The 20,684-nt window shown below is 39.9% G+C and overlaps 1 protein-coding gene across 2 annotated transcripts in view; it reads left to right on the top strand.

Annotated features, from left to right (window-relative positions):
* Positions 1-20,684, top strand: part of MARCHF1 (membrane associated ring-CH-type finger 1) — an 898,048-nt gene that overhangs the window by 832,562 nt on the left and 44,802 nt on the right. For both annotated transcript variants that reach the window (XM_059922369.1, XM_059922368.1), the window contains one exon: positions 8,200-8,380. In XM_059922369.1, the coding sequence (XP_059778352.1) occupies positions 8,200-8,380 (181 nt within the window). The remainder of the gene's footprint in view (positions 1-8,199; positions 8,381-20,684) is intronic.

Raw genomic sequence — 20,684 nt, 5'->3', positions numbered from 1 at the left:
GTACAAAACTCCCAGGATAAGCAGAGGGGAAATGCTGACAAAGAAATTTCAGGGGGTGGAGCAGGGAGGTCGGTCTGCTGGAGAGGAAGGAAAAGAGACTCTCAACACTAGAAATTTTAGGTCATGTAGTTTAAGTACCCTTGCTTGAATCCCTTTACACTATGCCAGCCATGTAATCACACAACTTACGTTTGTTGCTTGAGTACCTTCCATGGTGGGAAATCCACACCCTCCTGGGCAAGCTCAGTTCATCTTTGGAAAGTTCTGTATATATCAATATATATATTCTTTAACTTGTACTCCCTGGATCCAGTTGTGGTTCAGAATAAGACCAGCTGCCCTTTCACACAATAGTCTGTCATATATCTAAAGACAATTGGCATGTAATGGCCCTGCCTTGCTTTTTTGTTCCCCTCCAAGATGTTAAATGTAGGACTTAGTATTTTTTTTTTGATTTGTCCCAAAATGAGTACACTCATACTTTAAGAGGTGGGCCTTGTAACCTACAATATTAAATTATGGTAGATGAGTTTTAACCATGAATTTAAATATGCTGAATTGTATACTATTCTCCACATGGTAACTCACCTGTTATGTCTTATCATAGGATCATCTCCCCCATCATCTCTCATCTTTCCAGGTTCCAGAATACCGACATTTTGGGTCGGTCCTCCATAAGTAGTCACTATTTCAATCCCTACAATCATCCTGCATACTCTTCTGATTCCACTTTTCCCAAGTTTAAGGGTAGTGATATAAGAGCGGTGTCATATAAGCCAAAAAGGGAGAAGTTTCAAGAAGGAGGGGTTAGTCCATAATGTAAAAGGACATCAGGAAAGACGGAGAACTAGAGAAGGTCCTTGGACTTGACTATGAGGAGGACGTTGGTAGCTTAGGAGAAAAGTAATCTCATTAGTACGGTAGATTAGGAAATATCTCCCTTACTTACATCACAGTCCTATGAGATGAAAAATGACAAAGTCCTGTGAAGTAAAATGCAGACATAAAAAATTGTGTTGCTTTAACCTAAATGTCCATCAACAGAGGAATGGATAAAGAAGATAAATATATACAATGGAATATTACTCAGCCATAAAAAGGAATGAAATTGGGTCATTTACAGAGACGTGGATGGACCTAGAGAGTGTCCTACAGAGTGAAGTAAGTCTGAAAGGGAAAAACAAATATTGTATATTAACGCATATATGTGGAATCTAGAAAACTGGTAGAGATGATCTGATTTGCAAAGCAGAAATAGAGACACAGACGTGAAGAACTAATGTATGGATACCAAGGGGGGGAGGGTGGGATGAACTGGGAAACTGGGATTGACACATAAACACTATTGATACTCTGTATAAAATAAACAACTGAGGGGAACATACTGTATAGCACAGGGAACTCTACTTAATTAACTGTGGTGACCTAAGTGGGAAGGAAATCCAAAGAAGAGGGGATATATGTATACGTATAGCTGATTCACTATGCTGTACAGCAGAAACTAACACAATATTGTAAAGCAACTATACTCCAATAAAAATTAATTTAAAAAAACTAAAAAAGAATTGAGTTGCTTTTCTAAAAAAGCATGCATTTATTACCTAGCAGCACTTTTTGTTGACTTTATTGACTGTTTATGTATTGGCAATAATGCCCTACTTTGGGATAATATTTATATTTTGCAGTATTTTCTCATATATCTTATTTGAGCCTCATGATAGCCATGTAAAATTTTACAGATGAAAAAACCAATTGTCTGAAAACTTGTCTGAGAGCACCCAACATACAGAAGAGTGAAGCTGAATCCCATCCCAGGTTTACTCTACACAGATCTAAACACACTCCCATGCCAAGATTTCTTTGAGACATGTTTGTGACTCGACTAACCTGGGGATTCAAAGGTGTTGTAACTAACTCACCTGGATCCTGTCAGAATTCATGACCTTGGCCTTACAAGCACTTGCTTTAACTGACTTCACAAACTAGCTGCTAAAAGCTGTTAGTCCCAGTGCATTGGCAGCAGTAACATAGAAAAACCAAATTAATAGTAGTAGTAGCAATAGTATTAATCCCATGATCCCATGATAAAATTAACAAATTAGCCATAATAAATTAACAAGTATTAGATTGCCTACTATATGGCAGACATGTACTCTTTTATTTAATCCTCATGACACCCTAAGAGTTATTTTTGACCTCATTTTACACATGAGTAAACAGAGAACTTCTCCAGTTTACTGGAGCGGAAAACAAGGATGTGAGTCAGGATTGGATTTGCTTGTGAACCTCAAGCACCAAATAAGTCTATATTTTTTATTTTCATTTTTTCTGTGACAATGGAAAAAATACAACAGAAGGGATAAGAATTCATCCGTGAGGGAGATGAATGCATACTGTACACAGAGACCATCTTTGTCCCATTTCCTCCTATTTTCAGCATCTGTTCTTCCACATCGCTGTGTCTTCTAGTCTCTCAAACCCATCCTTTTCTCATCATACAATGACCGTGAAGTGGTTTCACTAGCTTCCCTGCTCAGTTCATCTAGACTTTATGACAACTATTTTCACACCGTCTTCTCTGATGCACCAGAATCCTTCACTCCTCGTCCTTCCCCAGCCTGATCTAGTGACCTCGGGATGGAGAGGTTGTGCTACCCTGTGTAGGACCTCTCTGACTGCTCAGCATACTGAGTCCCAGAAGGTCCACCATAAACCCATGCTGTCTCATCTCACCGGGGACCTCGTCCCAGAAGGTCCACCATAAACCCATGAGTCTCATCTCACCGGGGGCCTCGTCCCAGAAGGTCCACCATAAACCCATGCTGTCTCATCTCACCGGGGACCTCGTCCCATAAGGTCCACCATAAACCCATGCTGTCTCATCTCACCGGGGACCTCGTCCCAGAAGGTCCACCATAAACCCATGCTGTCTCATCTCACCGGGGACCTCATGGCTGCTCCACGATCCTGATATACATGCTTGGTTAATTTCCCATCACATTCTCCCAGTGGCTTTCTTTAATTATTTACAGCCTCTGTGAGACTGTAACCCCGTGCTTTCCTGCCTTCCCTTTAGTAACCTGTTGTCTGTTATATCAGGGAAGATAGTAAGATCCCCCTAGGCCCAGGGGCTGCACCTTCCCTGCCCCCACCTCCTTTCCATCTTCACCTGCCGTTTCTCCTCTACCTCTTGCTCACAGGAAATGGTGTCTGTTTCCCTCCTGGATACCCTTGCACTTGTCCAAAGATGTTCCTCTACCATTTTGTCTTTCCCCACACTCTCCTGACTTCTCAAGAAACTTCATTTAACAGTGGGTCATTCTCTTGCCTGATGATTTCTGTAAATGTCTCGCTCTCTGTGGCACCTTCACTTCTGCTTATGAACACATTCAGCTTTTACTGTTAAAAAAAAAATGAAATGAAAGTGAAAACTAAAATTTTCTCTAGTCCACCATCCTTTCATTGCTCTGCTATATTTCTCAAAAAGAGAGGTTATATATCCTCACTTGTTTACTTGAGCACTAATTTCTCATAACTGCTACTACCTTGCAACATGGCTTCTGCCCAACATGTGTTCTAATCATTTTTTAGCTTAAGAAAGTGAATTCTAAGAATGGACATCAAAACACAACCATACAGGGCTTCCCTGGTGGCGCAGTGGTTAAGAATCTGCCTGCCAATGCAGGGGACATGGGTTCGAGCGCTGGTCTGGGAGGATCCCACATGCCGCGGAGCAACTAAGCCCGAGAGCCACAACTACTGAGCCTGCATGTCTGGAGCCTGTGCTCCGCAGCGGGAGAGGCCACGACAGTGAGAGGCCCGCGCACCGTGATGAAGAGTGGCCCCCACTCACCGCAACTGGAGAAAGCCCTCGCACAGAAACGAAGACCCAACACAGCCAAAAATAAATAAATAAATAAAATTTAAAAACAAACAAACAAAAAACACACAACCATACAAAATCTATGGGATGCAGCAAAGCGGTTCTTAGAGGGAAGTTCATAGCAATACAGGCCTTCTTCAAAAAACAAGATAAATCTCAAATAAACAACCTAACCTAACACCTAAAATAATTAGAAACAGAAGAACAAAAAAAACCGGAAGTCAGCAGAAGGTAGGACATAATAAAGATCAGAGAGGAAATAAATAAAATGAACGTTAAAAAAATAGAAAAATATCAATAAAACCAAGCTGATTCTTTGAAAGGCTAAGAATGGGCACCAAACTCTGAAGCATGATGACTAGTTTTGAGTAAAGATTAACATCCAAATTAAACCATTACAAACATAGCAGTGTCCATAAGTACTGTGTTTAAAGCTTATTTAGTTAGAGAGGAGGATGGAAGAAAATGTAGGTAAGGAAATGAGGGGATAGAGAAAGGGAAAAAAATGGCATGGAATATGGGAAAAGAGTTGCAATGCTGTCTGAAGGTTACAGGGATGACTGCCTTTAAGAGTCCCATGTTGTTGATGTGCTTCAACGCCAAAGCTAGTAGTCACGGAAACCAAGCAAGTCCCTTGGGGATCCTGACACACTCTGCAGGCTGTCTCCCATCTTCTCCCAAGTGTTACCACATTGTTCCAGATTCTTAATACCTAGATGTTTGTAATCGTTGCCCAAATGGTGTCCCTGCCTTCAGGTTCTCTTCTCTTCCTCTCAAGTCACCCTCCGTGCAGATGCTAGTGTCTGATTTTCTTTGCATGTAGCAAGAACTAAGAAAATGTGAATGAATTAAATAATGAATGAATGAATGAATGAATGAAAAGAATTCTAAAGTTACATAATCACTATGGCCCTCACAAAGATTTTTTTAAGTGATGAATTATTTTTTTTAAAAACTTATGCATAAAAAAAAATACTATTCTGCCTGAGCCAAGAAGCCTTGGCAAGGGATGGGGGCTAGGGGTGGCAGTAGAGGTCATTTTCAGATCTATAAGACTGAAAAAAAAAAAACCAACTTTTCTTAAAACTCAAACATTAAGGGGGGACTTGAAGCTGCAAACATGCACACACACACATTTTCTAAAATTTAATTTGCTCAATAGCATTTTGTGGTCCACTCTTTACAGAAAACTAGAAATTATATGGAAGTAGATGTTTATTCACGTCATAAATGGTGAAAGCCTAACACATGGTGGTTGGATTGTAAGCAGCCAGTTAAAATACTAAAATGCCAATAATATCTGTGAATTCAGCTTGTTCCTGCTGCTAGGTGACAAGACACCAATGTAGATCATCAATGATTTTTAAAAAATCACTTAATTCCCAAGTCTCGATTTCCCATAAGGTAAAAATGCATCAAAATTATGATTATTTTACAATGCATTTTTATTTTATTATTGAAATCATTTTCTCTACACAATTATTCTGTTGGAAAAAAGCATGTTTATATTTTTATTACTATGCTTTCATTTATAATTTTGCAATTATGGTTTGTGTGAAGTGTATCCATTTAAGAATTGTTTAATTCTTCCTGTAATGGCTCTGTCACTTTATTTTCATTTCTAGCAGATATTTGAAGTCGATATTTAGCTTTTAAATTCATTTAGAACAATCTCAACATAGTTTGAAAAAGACTCTTAGGAGCCAACCTGAGTTGGATAATTTATAAAAAATTCAAAATGCTAAAATCACATAAAAAGAAATCTTGTGAAATGGAAATGCAAATGAACCAAGCTTTTGATTTTTCCTATGGGAAATAATCTTAACTTTATGAAAAAATGATATTGCCAGTGATGCTTCAGGTGACAGTTTCAGGAGAAGTTTTTAAAAAAGAATCTGTAAGATATAAGAAGTCTTGAGTACAAACAGAGAACGGTTCTGGTCAGTCTGAACTCAGTAATCAGTGAGGTCGCTGTTTACATCTGCTTATGATGAATTACTTCTTCAAGTTAGTAAAAAATCAGAGCCTCAGAATCATCTTGGCAGCTGTGCAGCACTTGACCCCCTTTGTGGTGACGAATTATGAGATGGCATTAACTGCGAAGTTTTCTTTTTCAAATAAGAAACTTTACCCCCCGTCCCTGCAGACTGTTACGGATCAGCGAGCTTCAGTGGTGGGTCAGGAGGGGCTTTCGTTTTTATTGTGTGCTTCTCTCTGGAACCTTTGCTTCAACTTTTGTTACTTGTAGAATTGGGGCTGATTTATTTTGTGAACCTTGTTTTCATCATTGTTGATAATAGTCAGACATTGTCTTTAACTCAGGATCACCATGTTTAAGACATGTGTTTTCTGTAAAGGGCCAGATAGTGAAGATGATAGTTTTTGTGGCCACATGGCCTCTGCATCAACTCTCAGGTCTACAGTTATAGTGAAAACACAGCTCTAAATAATACGTAAACAAACATGTGTGGGTGTGGTCCAATAAAACTTTATTTACCAAAACATGCAGCAGGAAGAAACGGGTCATGGCGTGCTGGCCCCTGATCTAAGGGAGTATCTTTGTGTGGGATCAGGTAGAGAAGAGCGTCAAAGGACTTCAGAAATCCCAGCCGCTCATGATGTATAATTCGTTAGGTTTCAGTGACTCAAAAAAATAAATATTACAATAAAATGATGTGCTATAGAAACCCAGATTTGCTTTCACTGGTTGCTTTTATAATAAGTCACAGTTTGTTGACTGAACAATTCCTTTCGTCAACAAGCATCTATTGACCAACAGTCTATCCGCAACAGGGATGCTATAAAGTATACTTAAGCCCTGATCCTAGGACCTACACGTTTGGAGAGAAGACATATCTCGGACTTTCATATTAAAGAATAGGCTCTGAGATGATTTTTAGTTTTTCCCCACCACGCCAGCCTCTGACAGGTGCTGCAACATCCAACACTGATACCTCCTAACTCTGTCCAGGGGAAGGCGGATGCTGATTTTGAACTTTCCTGTGTTCTCATCCTGTCACTCCACCCAAAGAACTTTTGAAGTCAGTGTTCCTCTTGGCCTACTTTATCTTTACTTAAGAAAAAGAGATCCAAGATACTAGTGTACTGTGTCATACTTCTTTATTTTGAGGTTAGGGGAGGGTTGGGTTTCAATTCCTGTATCTCATTGCAGTAACAATCTGACCAACCATCACATTTCCCCTGGGGAGACAGCTGAGCTAGATAAATATATTTTAAAATCCACTCTTTAAAACATGCTTCTGGAGAAGAGGGATGAAAGGAAAGATCAGTGGCAGCAATTCAAACATTCTTCCAGCCTACCCCTGTGACTCTGCTCCAAAAAATTACTATACAGGTGTTTGGGGAACATTCCATTCATATTTCTAACAGAGTTCAAGCAATATTTCTAATCAAATTTAGTAACAACTTCTAACAGCTGGTTATATAATAAGAGTTATTGAAGTTCTAAGGTTTGAATGTGTGACCTGGTGGTATAAAAACTTATCCAGTGAGGAAAACAAATTATTTTTTTAAATTTGAAGAGGAGAATAATGACGATTTCATAGGCTATGAATCTATGACACTAGAAGTCACAGTAATTCAGTAAACTACTTGAACTAGGAATTCCTCGGAAGATGTAGTAATTAACATTTTAAAACAGTAGGATTTACCGTACTTGGACTTTCTGTAACCAGTAACTTTTGTGACGATGATTACTGAGAGTTTAGGCCTTTTGTTTTGACCAAATATGTGTGCATCTTCCTAGGAAAATCTTCATAGTATTTCCAAGTTGAGACTTTCTATATTCACTTTATTCCATAGTAGCACGTTAAAATGTTTCAGAATTCTTCCACATTGGTAAGATACCATATGTAGTAAAGTATACACCCCATAAAACTACCATCAAAGTAAAACATTGAAGTTACCAGGTTCCAGCGTTCCTTAGAATACTAAGTCGTAACTTTTGTATATGAAAGCAAGCTTGTGCCTATGGGCACTGACTTTTAACAGATGAAGGTGGGGACATAGCTCAATAGCTATGCTGTTAAAATTGACTTCTGTGTAGGAATGATCGCACGTTTTTGATGTATTGGTGTCTAATGCCTTTGAACATGACTTAAGAGTCCAGCAATGACTATGCAAGGGAAAGGAAATTAGTATCGGCCATAGATTCAGCTCTAGCATTAAGCTGAAGTGCAATGTCCGTGGGTCTGAACGTGAGGTTGCGGTTTCTAACACAGCCTGGGATGTGCGGGAGGAGGATTCCGTGTGCTCCCCGAGGGGGAGATCTCACCCGGCTGCTGTGTCCTCCCCAGGATCTGTCACTGCGAAGGGGATGAGGAGAGTCCTCTCATCACGCCCTGCCGCTGCACGGGCACCCTGCGCTTCGTGCACCAGGCCTGCCTCCACCAGTGGATCAAGAGCTCTGACACGCGCTGCTGTGAGCTATGCAAGTACGACTTCATCATGGAGACCAAGCTCAAGCCCCTCCGCAAGGTAGGGTGTCGCTGGGTGTCGCTGGTGTGAGAGAGACGGCCGACAAAGCGGGCGTTTTGTTCATCGAAGTATAGTTGACTTCAGTAAAAATGTACAATGTTGTGTTGGTTTCAGGTGTACAGCAAAGTGATTCAGTTACACATACATATTAAAAACCCATTTCTTTACACAATAAGATTTTGCTAACATGCTAGTATCCGCTAAGAATACACATCTTGGGTTGGGCTCAATATGTGAAATGCAGCCAAGTGTTTTCAGATAATCCTCCCTACTTCTGTTTTAGAGTCTAGGGCCTCTGATTTTTGTTTCACTCTTCAAAGTCAAAGAAAAACATGTGCATGTGTGTGTGCGTGTGTATGTATGTGTGTGCATATGTGTGTGTGTGTGTGCAAAATATACCTGTGGGTCAATGTAATTGAATTGATGAGAGCTGTGAGAACATTGTATTGATACTTACTGAAGTCAGTTCCCGAGAAGGTTAGATAATAGATCCCATAGATTAAACAATATGAACTCACCTAATTTCTTGAAAGCCAGGCATTAGGTAATGGAAGAGAATGATGTCTTCTGTAAGGCGTGGACTCTTTTTTGTGTTTGCCTTTATCTGGGGATTTGGTTTGATAGTTCATGTATTATTTTTATTTTTTCATGTATTATTTTTCCATATTGTGCATCAAGCTGCAAGAGAGAGGTAAGTATTTTTATCTATAAATTTAATCTTCAGATTTCTCATTTGTGTTATATTTTTCTAAAGAATGAAGGTAAGAATTGAGTTAAATATAAAGTTAGCATCTAAATCAATGCTGGCAGAGGATAGCTTGTAAAGGATGCAAACGAAGACAATGAACTTTATATACTTCATGCATGATAGCTGGGACCCTGGATTTTAGCATGTTAACTTATCTTTTAGCCTAACTGAAGCCTTATGTATACGGATGCCTCAATTTCCAAAGGAGAGTATGGAGACTGCAACTTAAATAATGAATCTCCCTAGAGCTGCTTTTTCATTTAAATTTCATGCAAAGAAAAAGTGGATTAAGGTGATGGGTTCCAGGATGAGCAGAGATGTAAAGCAAACAAGAATATTCCAATAGACGTCTGATTGGTGGCTGGCCATTGCAAATCTTCATGAATTCTGTAAATTACAGAGAGGGAGAACGACAGTCCCAGCTTTCGTGATAGCCTTGATTTTTCAAATCTGCCAGTGGCTTATAGATGTCAAAACTGGTGCATAAGACACCTTTGAGTTATGGATTTTTTTAACATGTGGGGTGACCTGAGTGCCAAAAGGCGACACTCTGATCCTCCCAAGTCCCAAAGCAATCGATGCCAGAAATAGAGATGGACCCTACCTCCTTGCCCTTTGCTTTAGCCACTGAAGGGTGCTGTGTGCTCTCTGCAGCTGCTACATGACACACTGTGCTCTGTGATTCTGTAAATTTCTCTTCTTGCCCCACAGGGAAGTACCAATTGTTTCATAACGTCTGTATAGTTCTCCATTTTTTTCAACCTACATCTGTATAAAATTTTCATTTCAACTTTTCAAACGTAGTATTTCAATATGAGAACAACAATCTAGGATAATAAAATATTCTAATTTTCTCTTCTTCATACTGTGTGCCCCTCCCCCATTTGTGTATCATAAACAGTACATGATGCTGTATGGACCTTGGAAGGTCTTCTACCTTCAGCTTTTCTAGACTCACCCCTGACTTACAGCTTTGATCCTTTCTTAGTATTCCATTCCCAATAAGTTACAATCCTTTCAAGAGATCTTTTTTTTTTCCTCAACCAACCTGTTTACAAACCAGAGAAAGACTACGAATACATCTATCTTTTTAATCTTAATACTCAGCCATAAAAAGGAACAAAATTGTGCCATTTGCAGAGACGTGGATAGACCTAGAGACTGTCATACAGAGTGAAGTAAGTCAAAAAGATAAAAACGAATACCGTATAATATCGCTTATATGTGGAATCTAGAAAAATGGCACAGATGAACTTATTTGCAAAGCAGAAATAGAGACACAGAGGTAGCGAACAAACTTATGGATACCAAGGGGGGAAGGGGGTGTGGGATGAACTGGGAGATTGTGATTGACACATATACACAACTATGTATAAAATAGATAACCAATGAGAACCTACTGGATAGCACAGGGAACTCTACTCAATCCTCTGTCATGACCTAAATGGGAATGAAATCCAAAAAAGAGTGGATATATGTATACGTATAACTAATTCACTTTGCTGCACAGCACAAACTAACACAGCATTGTAAAGCAGCTATACTCCAATAAAAGTTTTAAAAAATATGTATTGCAGCAACCTAGTGGGCACATCCTATCTGTTGATTAATGAAATACCCCAGTTTCTTTTCACAGACGTTTCCTTTGATTGGTCATAAGTATTGATGAAGGGCAGCATGTCAACATCCTTCATTTTTAATAGCATATATACCTACAGAGGATGTCAGAATCTAATCCAGAGGCTGCTTCCCAACAGCCCACAGATGTGTTTTACTTGACCCACAGGGCTGAAAATTTGAATCTGTGATTATTTCATGTAAAATCCCATACATCTGTATTTATTTGAAAACCCCTGTATCTGGCTTGACAGGAACCACGTTTCCATGAGACAACCACCAGTGTAGCTAGCGGGAGGCTGGCCCCTGTGTGAAGCTGTTTGCCCTCAAGGGCCCTGCATTTCTCCGTCCTCCCTCTTTCTGATCCTGAAGGATCTCCTCTCATTTGAGCATGAGATCTCAGTGATCTCTGAGCATGAGATCTCTCTGTGGCTCCAGTGTACAGATCTGAATTTTCAGCTCCTGGTCTAACATGGTCTAACACAGTCCTAGACATAAGAAACATGCATGCTGTTCCTACCTCTATGATTTATGGGCTTTAAAAACCTAGAAAAGCGATTCCACACTTTCACTTTCTCCCTTAAAATTATGGGGCCCTGTGATAATACTTCAATGGCAGTATCTGAAATGACTTTTCAGATTTTGAAGTGATATGAACTATACAGACATGAGGCATATTTAAACGGTTCTGGATGGTTTGTTTTCATGGCACTGAGATTCATCAACAGTTTTCTTTTGGTAGTTTTCAAGAGGTCATTAAGAATGACAGGTATAGCATTTAATTAGAATATATTCAAAGTACATCTAATTAATTGCTCTCAACTCAGTAATTCTATTACAGTTTATAACATTCTAAAGACCAACCACATGAAACAATTAATTTAGCTAATGATTCTGAATTTCTATCATTAGCCAATGGAGGCAGGAGATTCTGTGGAGATGAAATGGTTTCTTGAAGTAGAAAGGTACAAATCTTCATAGTCTGACAAACCTTGGGACTTAATAGCCTCTAAAGACATGAGTGAAAGCTTACTTCATTAATTGCTGCTATTACTACACCAAAATCTAAGTTAGTGAATTCATCAAGGTATCCTAATGTTTCCAGAAGAAAATCTTTAAAGTCTAAATAAAAGCAAGGCCTTATTTGAGAAAAAGCAATTTTCATCACCTTTAAGTCAGTGGCTCAGCTACTTTTATAACACTCAGTAGAAGTCTCATTAATCTACTGAGTTACCAAGAATCAGAAATAATTCTCAGGGCCCAGAAAAGTCAAAAATATAGAAAACACAGCAACGACTAAGTGCAGTCTGGAACTGCATGCAATCTCAGTTAGGACGAGGAAACTAATCTGTTCTGAAGCTGAAGAAATGCATGGGGCTCAGATCTGAATCTCACTCCTGAATGGGAGAAACCAGCTACCGGACAGAAAGCTAAGCTTGTGAGGACAGAGAATACTCCTGACACTGTGTGTCCTTCCCTGAAAGAGTTCTGTACATGGTTTTCCATTTACAAACTATTTGACAAATAGATAATACAAAATATGCAAGTCCATGCATCAATTCCTTGTCTCATTTCTACAAATAAAATGAGGCAGTGAATCAATTCAATTACCATTGCTTTAGTAACAATTAGGTCAAACCATATGCACTTGTCATTTTTATAGATCAAAAGCAGTTGAAGTTTGGAAAGTTCATAAATGTAAGTTCTGTAGAACTTATTATGCTAAATAAAAAGGAATAATCATTTTGATATTTTTAAATTTGTTTTATTGGAGGATAGTCGATTTACAATGTTGCGTTAATTTTTGCTGTTCAGCAAAGTAATTCAGCTATACATGTATATACATATATATACATGTATATATATATTCTTATTCATATTCTTTTTCATATTCTTTTCCATTATGGTTTATCACAGGATATTGAATATAGTTCCCTGTGCAATACAGCATTTTTATATTTCTACATTTCCACCATAGTGACTTACAACGCTTTAGCTGAAATACCTATTTTTAGAAAATAAAGAACTCTATTTAACAACTACCGTGCTATTTTTTTCCTTTCCTTAATTTGAGGTAGCATCCGTCTTTCAGAATAGCCAAGAGCCACTGCAAGTTGCCATAGCAGGTCAGCCATCCCAAGGGTGTTACTGATTCTCTGCTGAGCTGGAGCTCTTGCAGTTCGTAGCCTTAACATTGGACCAGGCAGGATGCAGTCAGATTCCTAGCCAGCAGCTTCTAGCACCCTCTTGAATAATCATACATAATAATACAGAAAGGGAATTCAAAATGCATCCTTTACTTATCATTACGGGTGATGTGCAGTTTCACTAATGCAACCACCACAGACTGAATTTTCTACTCTGTGCCAGGCATTTGGAATGTATTTCTCAATTAATTTCATCTCATTACAGCCCCATTGTGTGTAGGCACGTGCAGCCCATTTTACAGATGAGCAAGTGAGCCACTTGCTGTCTCACACCCCGAGATTCCTGATTCCATAGCATGTGCTCGCTGCATGGCATCTCACTGCCATAAGCACTGGGAACCTTGCCCTTTTTTTTTTTTTTTAATAAATTTATTTATTAATTTATTTATTTTTGGCTGCGTTGGGTCTTCGTTGCTGCACACGGGCTTTCTGTAGTTGCATTGAGCGGGGGCTACTCTTTGTTGCGGTGCGCTGACTTCTCATTGCAGTGGCTTCTCTTGCTGTGGAGCACAGGCTCTAGGCGTGCGGGCTTCAGTAGTTGTGGCACGTGGGCTCAGTAGTTGTGGCTCACGGGCTCTAGAGTGCAGGCTCAGTAGTTGTGGCACACAGGCTTAGTTACTCCGCGGCGTGTGGGATCTTCCCGGACCAGGGCTCGAACCTGTGTCCCCTGCATTGGCAGGCGGATTCTTAACCACTGCGCCACCAGGGAAGTCCGTGGGAACCTTGCCCTTTAAGCATCAAAACTTCAGTTTTCACTTAAACTATCTAGTGGAAATCTTTCAAATTAAAACTTTCTAAAATAAAATTGTTTCTAAAACCTTCCTTTTTTATTTTTATTTTTATTTTTATTGAAGTATAGTTGATTTACAATGTTGTGTTAGTTTCAGGTGCACAGCAAAGTGATTCAGTTATGTATATATATAAAACTGTTTCAGATTCTTTTCCCTTTTAGGTTATAACAAAATATTGAGTAGAATTCCCTATGCTATCCAGTAGGTCCTTGTTGATTATCTATTTTATATACAGTAGTGTGTATCTGTTAATCCCAGACTCCTAATCTATCCCTCCCCCTTTCCCCTTTGGTAACCATAGTTTGCAAACCCTTCTTTTTTAAACATGCTGGTTTCACCCAATATATTTTCCTAATACTCAGTTTCATCATTATATAAACATCAATTATTTTACAGGCTGACAACATTAACAGCCTCGGCCGTTTATCTTCACTCCGATTTGCCAGCCTACTGTGCTTTGCCCGCCCTTCTCTCTGCTTTTTGTTGTTTCTCTTTCTTCCTGCGCTCAGAGCATGTACTTCACTCCTCTGCCTCTTCAGTAGCCCTTATTCAACATATTGCATAGCTACTGCCTTTTCTCTTTAAACAACAGAAACAACAAAATCAAAATTATGGACTTGGGTCTATAAAAGGCTGAAGTCCGTTCTAGATGAACTTCTGCACGGTCCTCTTTGATCATCGGCAGGGGTTTTAGCAAGCGTGTCGTGCTGACGTCGGTCTAGTGCTGTTGGAGTTTTCCACAGCATCCGTCTTAATTCTCAGTTTTACTCGAATTACCTGGGATTACATGATAAGAAAGCCCTTCGCAAACGAACTTTTGATGTCTCCAGGCTGTTCCCTTATAGTCAGCGCCCAGCTCTTGGGAGCAGGTTTGCTATTTCATTTCTTCACAGATGTGGAAGCCTGGAAGCAATGAAAATCTCTGCCCTAGTACAGGGCCAGACAGAGCTTCCTTTATACCACTTGCAGAACACCCATCCTCATAATTTGCGATGCATGCTCATTCAACCCTCTTCTTGCTGAGTTTCAGTTTCGTTATTATATGAGCCCTCAGTGATTTAGAATATTCTTAGGAAGTGATTCCGTTTTCAAACTCACAGTCTCCAAATGATCCAGGAGGTTTTCCACACAGATTTCTCACCGTCCAGTGGTGGCCTTGTCTCCAGCCCGGCACTTCCCTTACCTTCCAAGGGCTTTATTCTGTGAGAAGGAGGGGCCAGCAGGCTCCTAACTGCTTGCTGTGGGAAGGGAGAGAGTGAGTAAACCACCAGATAACAGAAAGAAGATCATTAAAAGAGAAGTAGTTCAATTCAACTGGAGCATTATCTTCTCTACTAAAACATTTTTCTTGGTTTTTGTTGTTGTTATTTGTTTTATTGCCTTACCCTCATGCTCTCGATTGAACTACAATTGATATTTCGATTAAAATAATATTCCAGGGTGAGTAGATAACAATCCTGACATGTCTGTGTCAGATAATCATGAGATGGAAAATACAAGCATCTCGCATATTTTTCTGATAGGTACCTGGGAATTATCACATGGCCTCATCCTTTTGTCTTTTGAGGAAACACTCGCAGGTCAATTAGTCTGTAAAATTTCAAAAACAAAAAAACAACTGTGTAGTCAACTGGGCTCAATAATATAGAATAATTGGTTCAAAATAGAAATATTCTTCTCTGGGGAGCAGACCTTCTTCTTTTGTGAAGCTTGCATCCATAAATAGGCCTCCCCCTAGGCAGAGTGGACCCCACAGCCACGGCCAGCTGTGTTCTGAATGGTTGTTCTGGAAAGGGGCCAATGGGCCCAGTTCACTCATTCACTCAGCTCCCTGTAGGATCTACCACGTCTCAGTGGTGCTCAGCAGAGAACCAGATAGAAAACCCCTGCTCTCAGAGAGCCTAGAGTCCCCTGCGAGAAGGATGGAAAAGGATGAATAACTTCCAATAAGCTGTAATAAATTTGAAAAGCATGGTAGTTGGTGGGTAGTGATGTGGGAATCAAGAATTTTCTGTGGGAACGGGAACGGTCATTCAGAGAGAGCAAGCCACCGTATATTTGGTCTTTATTGTGAGACCATCATATCAAGAGGGGTTTTTTTTGCAGTAACTATAGACACATAGCAAAGTGTCTCTTCTCTTTTGTTCTCCATGCTTCCCATAACCTGGGGTAATCAAGAAGGTATTAGTTACCAGTTGGACATCTGGGAAAACAGAGCAGAATTTGCTAGGTCTCCCAAAGGAGACATAAGTAAACTATCCCTGAATGATCATTGTTGGCTGGAACATTTCTCTTCAGTACTTCCTTATTAGAAGTCCCAATTGTATACTAATTTAGTTCAGTTTCTCTCTTTGAACATTATCCCTTGAAGAATATAACTTCACTGGGTTGGTTAGAACGTTACCTGGTGTTAGTATTCTAGATATGAAAAGAAACACTTAACTTACATTATATTCTTTACTGAAGTCTTTAACTGGACACAGTGCCCCCCGCTTGGGAGAATCTATTTTTCTTTTGCCAAGGATAAGGGACACACAGAATGGAACTTCTTTTTTATACTGTGTATTTTGATATTTGAAATGTAAACTATGGTTAAAATGATGGAATCAGTGTTGCAATGATCCATATGGAAAGCATAAAAGCATCAAATTAGAATGTGCAAAAGCAGATGCACATCTGCACGTGCACACACACACACACACACAGTTACAAATAAAGCTTTCCCCAAAGCATCATCTTATGACGGAGGGTTTTTTATGGGAAAGAGGTATGTATATATTTTTTTAACATCTTTTATTGGAGTATAATTGCTTTACATTGTTTTGTTAGTTTGTGCTGTATAACAAAGTGAATCAGCTATACGTATACTTATATCCCCGTATCCCCTCCTTGCGTCTCCCTCCCACCCTCCCTATCCCACCCCTCTAGGTGGTCACAAAGCACCGAGCTGATCTCCCTGTGCTATGCGGCTGCTTCCCACTAGCTCTCGGTTTTATGTTTGGTAGTGTATATATGTCCATGCTACTCTCACTTCGTCCCAGCTTACCCTTCTCCCTCCCTGTGTCCTCAAGTCCATTCTCTACGTCTGCATCTGTCTTTATTCCTGTCCTGCCCCTAGGTTCATCAGAACCATTTTTTTTTTTTTTAGATTCCATATATATGTGTTAGCATACGGTATTTGTGTTTCTCGGAAAGAGATATATTTATATTTGTCTTGCACTTTCATTTTTCTTAAGACAGTGGAATGATTATCAAATTACTTTCATATTTAAATTTTCCTCCAACTAAACATTTTTCTCTCTTGGCTGAGGTTTTTTTCTTAATTCATTGCTCAAATCTTGGCATAAAGCATAAGAAAAAATTTTCCCTAATTTTTTGGTTTAATATTTTGAAACATAAGGCACTGGGAATCAACCTGGCCTTTTGAAAAACGATTTAAACCAAGTCAGATTCCTTTTCTATTGGATTGACAAGTAAGAGAGAAATGAGGGAGGCTTTGGTACGATCTATCTGGGAGGATGGTGTCGAGCCCCACCTCGTCCATCAACATGCGTGTGTGATGCTATGAACATTATCATGAGGTCAATGGCTGGAAGGTTTCACTCTAAAAGAGGACCAATCCCGCACAAGCCAGCTTCCTTCCGATTTTCTACTCTTGTCCCCCTGGTACCGTCAAGTGGCTCCTCTTTCTTGCTTCCCACATAGATACACCACAGCCTCTTCATACCATGCTGTCACCCTGCATATGAACACTTTGCCCCAAATTAGGCTGATTTACCCCAGCCTGATATGGCAGGACCTGCCCCTGTGAAATGTACAGCGTGAAACATTATAAAAAGTGGGGAAAGTGGGTCAGGAGGCAGAGAGGTTGGGCAATCCGTACCCCATTCTCTTTCCCGTTCTCTCTGAGAGGCAAGCTATTCTCCCCTAAGGGAGATCCTTCCACACGGAGACCTGAAGCAAAGGGAAGAGGTTTCCCTGGAAGACAACAGCTTGCATTGTCGCTTGCATCATAGGGATCTTCTTCCAGGGGACCTCACACTCCACTCCCAAAACACAGAGACCCCGACAGTCAGGAATGAGTCATACGTTTAAATCCTCTTTTAACTGAAATATACAGAGAGGAGTTACAGTAAATTAAAAAAGACAAATAATCCATTCAAATAGTAAAGGAAAGAGCTACAAGTCAGAAGATCAGATTTTATTTTAATATGTGATTCTTTTTTTTAAGATTTACTTACTACTTATCTATTTATTTTATTTATTTTTGACTGTGTTGGGTCTTCGTTGTGGCGCATGGGGCTCTTCGTTGTGGTGTGCGGGCTTCTCTCTAGTTGTGGAGTGCGGGTGTTCTCTTCTCTAGTTGTGGCGCACAGGCTCCAAGGCGTGTGGGCTCTGTAGTTTGTGGCATGTGGGCTCTGTAGTTTGTGGCATGTGGGCTCTAATTCAGGTGCGGGAGCTCAGTAGTTGTGGCACATGGGACTTAGTTGCCCCGCGGCATGCGGGATCTTTTAGTTCCCTGACCAGAGATCGAACCGGTGTCCCCTGCATCGTAAGGTGGATTCTTTACCACTGGACCACCAGGGAAGTCCCAGAAGATCAGATTTTAATTCTGGTTCTGAAACGTAATCCCTCTGACCTTTGCCTCAGTTTCTTCATCTGTAAAACGAAGAGTCTGGACAAGATTATCTTTTAAGTTTTTTCCAACATAAAATTCTGTGATTTCACAAAAAAGCAAAGTGAGGAATCTGAAAGAGAGAAAGGAAGGAAGGAAGGGAGGGAGGGAGGGAGGGAAGGAGGGAAGGGGGAGGGAGGGAGGAAGGGACCTCACATTAAATGAATTTTAAATGTTCAGAAGAAAAACTTCACACCCACAGTAGCTCAGGTTGTACAGGACAGGATGCTGAGTAATAGAGTCCAAGTTCAAGTCCTGAAGAAGTAATGTGTGTGCTTTCTCAATCTTGTTACCCTTTAGAGCAAACCATGGTGGGAAAAACAAGACACACTCTCTCCACATTCCAAAAAGAAAGCCAGTGAAAAGCATGACTAAAGGAAGACAGGGAAGAAGAAAGGGAGAGGGAAGAGGGGAAAGAAAGAAGCAGAGAGAGGAAAGGGGAGTGTATGGGGCGCTGAGTACCCGAGGTGTCCTGGGAGGTGACTGGAAGCTAGAGGGTCCAGGCCACACTCTTCTTTTTTTTTTTTTTTTTTATTAATATTTTTATCCATTTTCATTTATAGGCACATATGTTTCTTTTAAATTAAGGTTATGGTTTATGTATAGCAAAGTGTACAACTCTTGTACAGATCAATTTTATATATATATATGTCAGATACAGAACATTGGCATAAACATTTTAGCATCTCAGTATTGATTACATATTACAAATTGCTTTCCAGGAAGTCTTTTTTCTTATAAGATGTAAACAGGTCGTTAAAAACTAAAAAAAAGTCAAGCAAATTCAAATGGTTCTTGACAGCAAGCTTCCGCTACATGGAAGACTCCTGGCCCTAAGAAAAGAGGCAGGCTGGGCTGAAAGTCATCTTCTCTTTGCACAACCAAGAAAACCAGTGTAGACTGAAGGGTTAGTTGAATCCAAGAAAGATTCTGTTTTCTTGAAGGCTAGTGTTTCTGTAAACGTAGAGCCAGTTTAATGCAAAAGTTGATGTTTTGATGAAGTATTTCTACCAATAAGCAAAGCTAACAAATTTTTGAGCTAGATCTTTTCTGCCTCCAGGAAATGACTTATCTCCCAAGAGACTGATAATCTCCTACTAGACTCTCTGCATAAATAAGACCACACCATAGATAAGGGCCAACTGTGTCTGAAGGACCACACTGAGAGGGTTCCAGGAATGCCCAGTCCTGATACACTACTCCCACTTTCATTCAGTCAGTCAACAAACATTTACTGAGCATCTACTATGTGCCAGTCAATGTCCCTGGTAGTAAGATTAGAGTGATGAACAAGCAAAGTCCTCTGATCCCAGAGAATTTACATTCTTGTGAAGTGGGGATGAAGGCTGAGAGTTTGAAAATGAGTTAGTCAAAATATTTTGAAGTAGACTTAAAAACTATATGGGAGATATTTTTAGTAACTCTGGGCAGGGTTAATAAAATTCCAGCTATTACATTATAATCAAAAGGAAGCTTATGGGACTTTTTAGGTATTGTGAATCCTCAATTTCACAACTACCTCTCTGTTCCATTAGCAGAACAATTTAATAAAGAAAATTAAATGAAAAGGTTGTTGAGTGAGTGAGGAACCAAAGCTGGGAAGATACACAAAGACAACCCTGCTCAAGTTGGCTGAGAAAAATTACCCCATGTCTGTGGAAAGCTGCTCAGTTCCACAGAGAATTCACTTTCTATTGGGAGCCAGGCAGGTAAGATAAATGAATGAAGCAGCCTGGTTTTGGGAGGATAAATGGCAAATAAGCCAATACCGGTCAGGTGATAAGGAATGGCAGAGACTGTGGCACTCTCAGATAGACACTCCTGCTCTAAACAGAGCAATCAACAGTAGTTGATTGTTGCCAAGTCAACTGCTTTTCCAGATGAAGCCACAATTCTGGATTTAGCTTAATCTCTTCTGATTTTTAAAAAACAATCGTAACTAATCAAACTCAAAATCTATTCGGGCAAAGCAAAACAGATCTGAAGGCTAGATTCAGCCCCCAGACCAAGAGTCTATGACCTCTGCAGGGTAGAAATGCCTATCTGTCTTTGCAAATATCTCCCCAGTGGAGTAGGGCGTGATGCAGTGAAAAGAACCTGGGCTGAGTGTGCGGGACAGCGGAAGTCAAACCCCAAGTAGCCACCCTGTGGCTATAGGTGCATCCTGTGACCTGAGATGGGATCTATCAAATTAAAGGAGGAAGGGTGGCAGTAATATTGATATCTACTTTGCCAACTTTTCAGTTTGTATTGAGGAATAAAATGA

The sequence above is a fragment of the Balaenoptera ricei genome, chromosome 5 (genome assembly GCF_028023285.1).
Source record: "Balaenoptera ricei isolate mBalRic1 chromosome 5, mBalRic1.hap2, whole genome shotgun sequence".
Taxonomy (NCBI): Eukaryota; Metazoa; Chordata; class Mammalia; order Artiodactyla; family Balaenopteridae; genus Balaenoptera; species Balaenoptera ricei.
The sequence above is the reverse complement of the archived record's forward strand: the minus strand, read 5'-3'. Positions and strand labels throughout refer to the sequence as shown.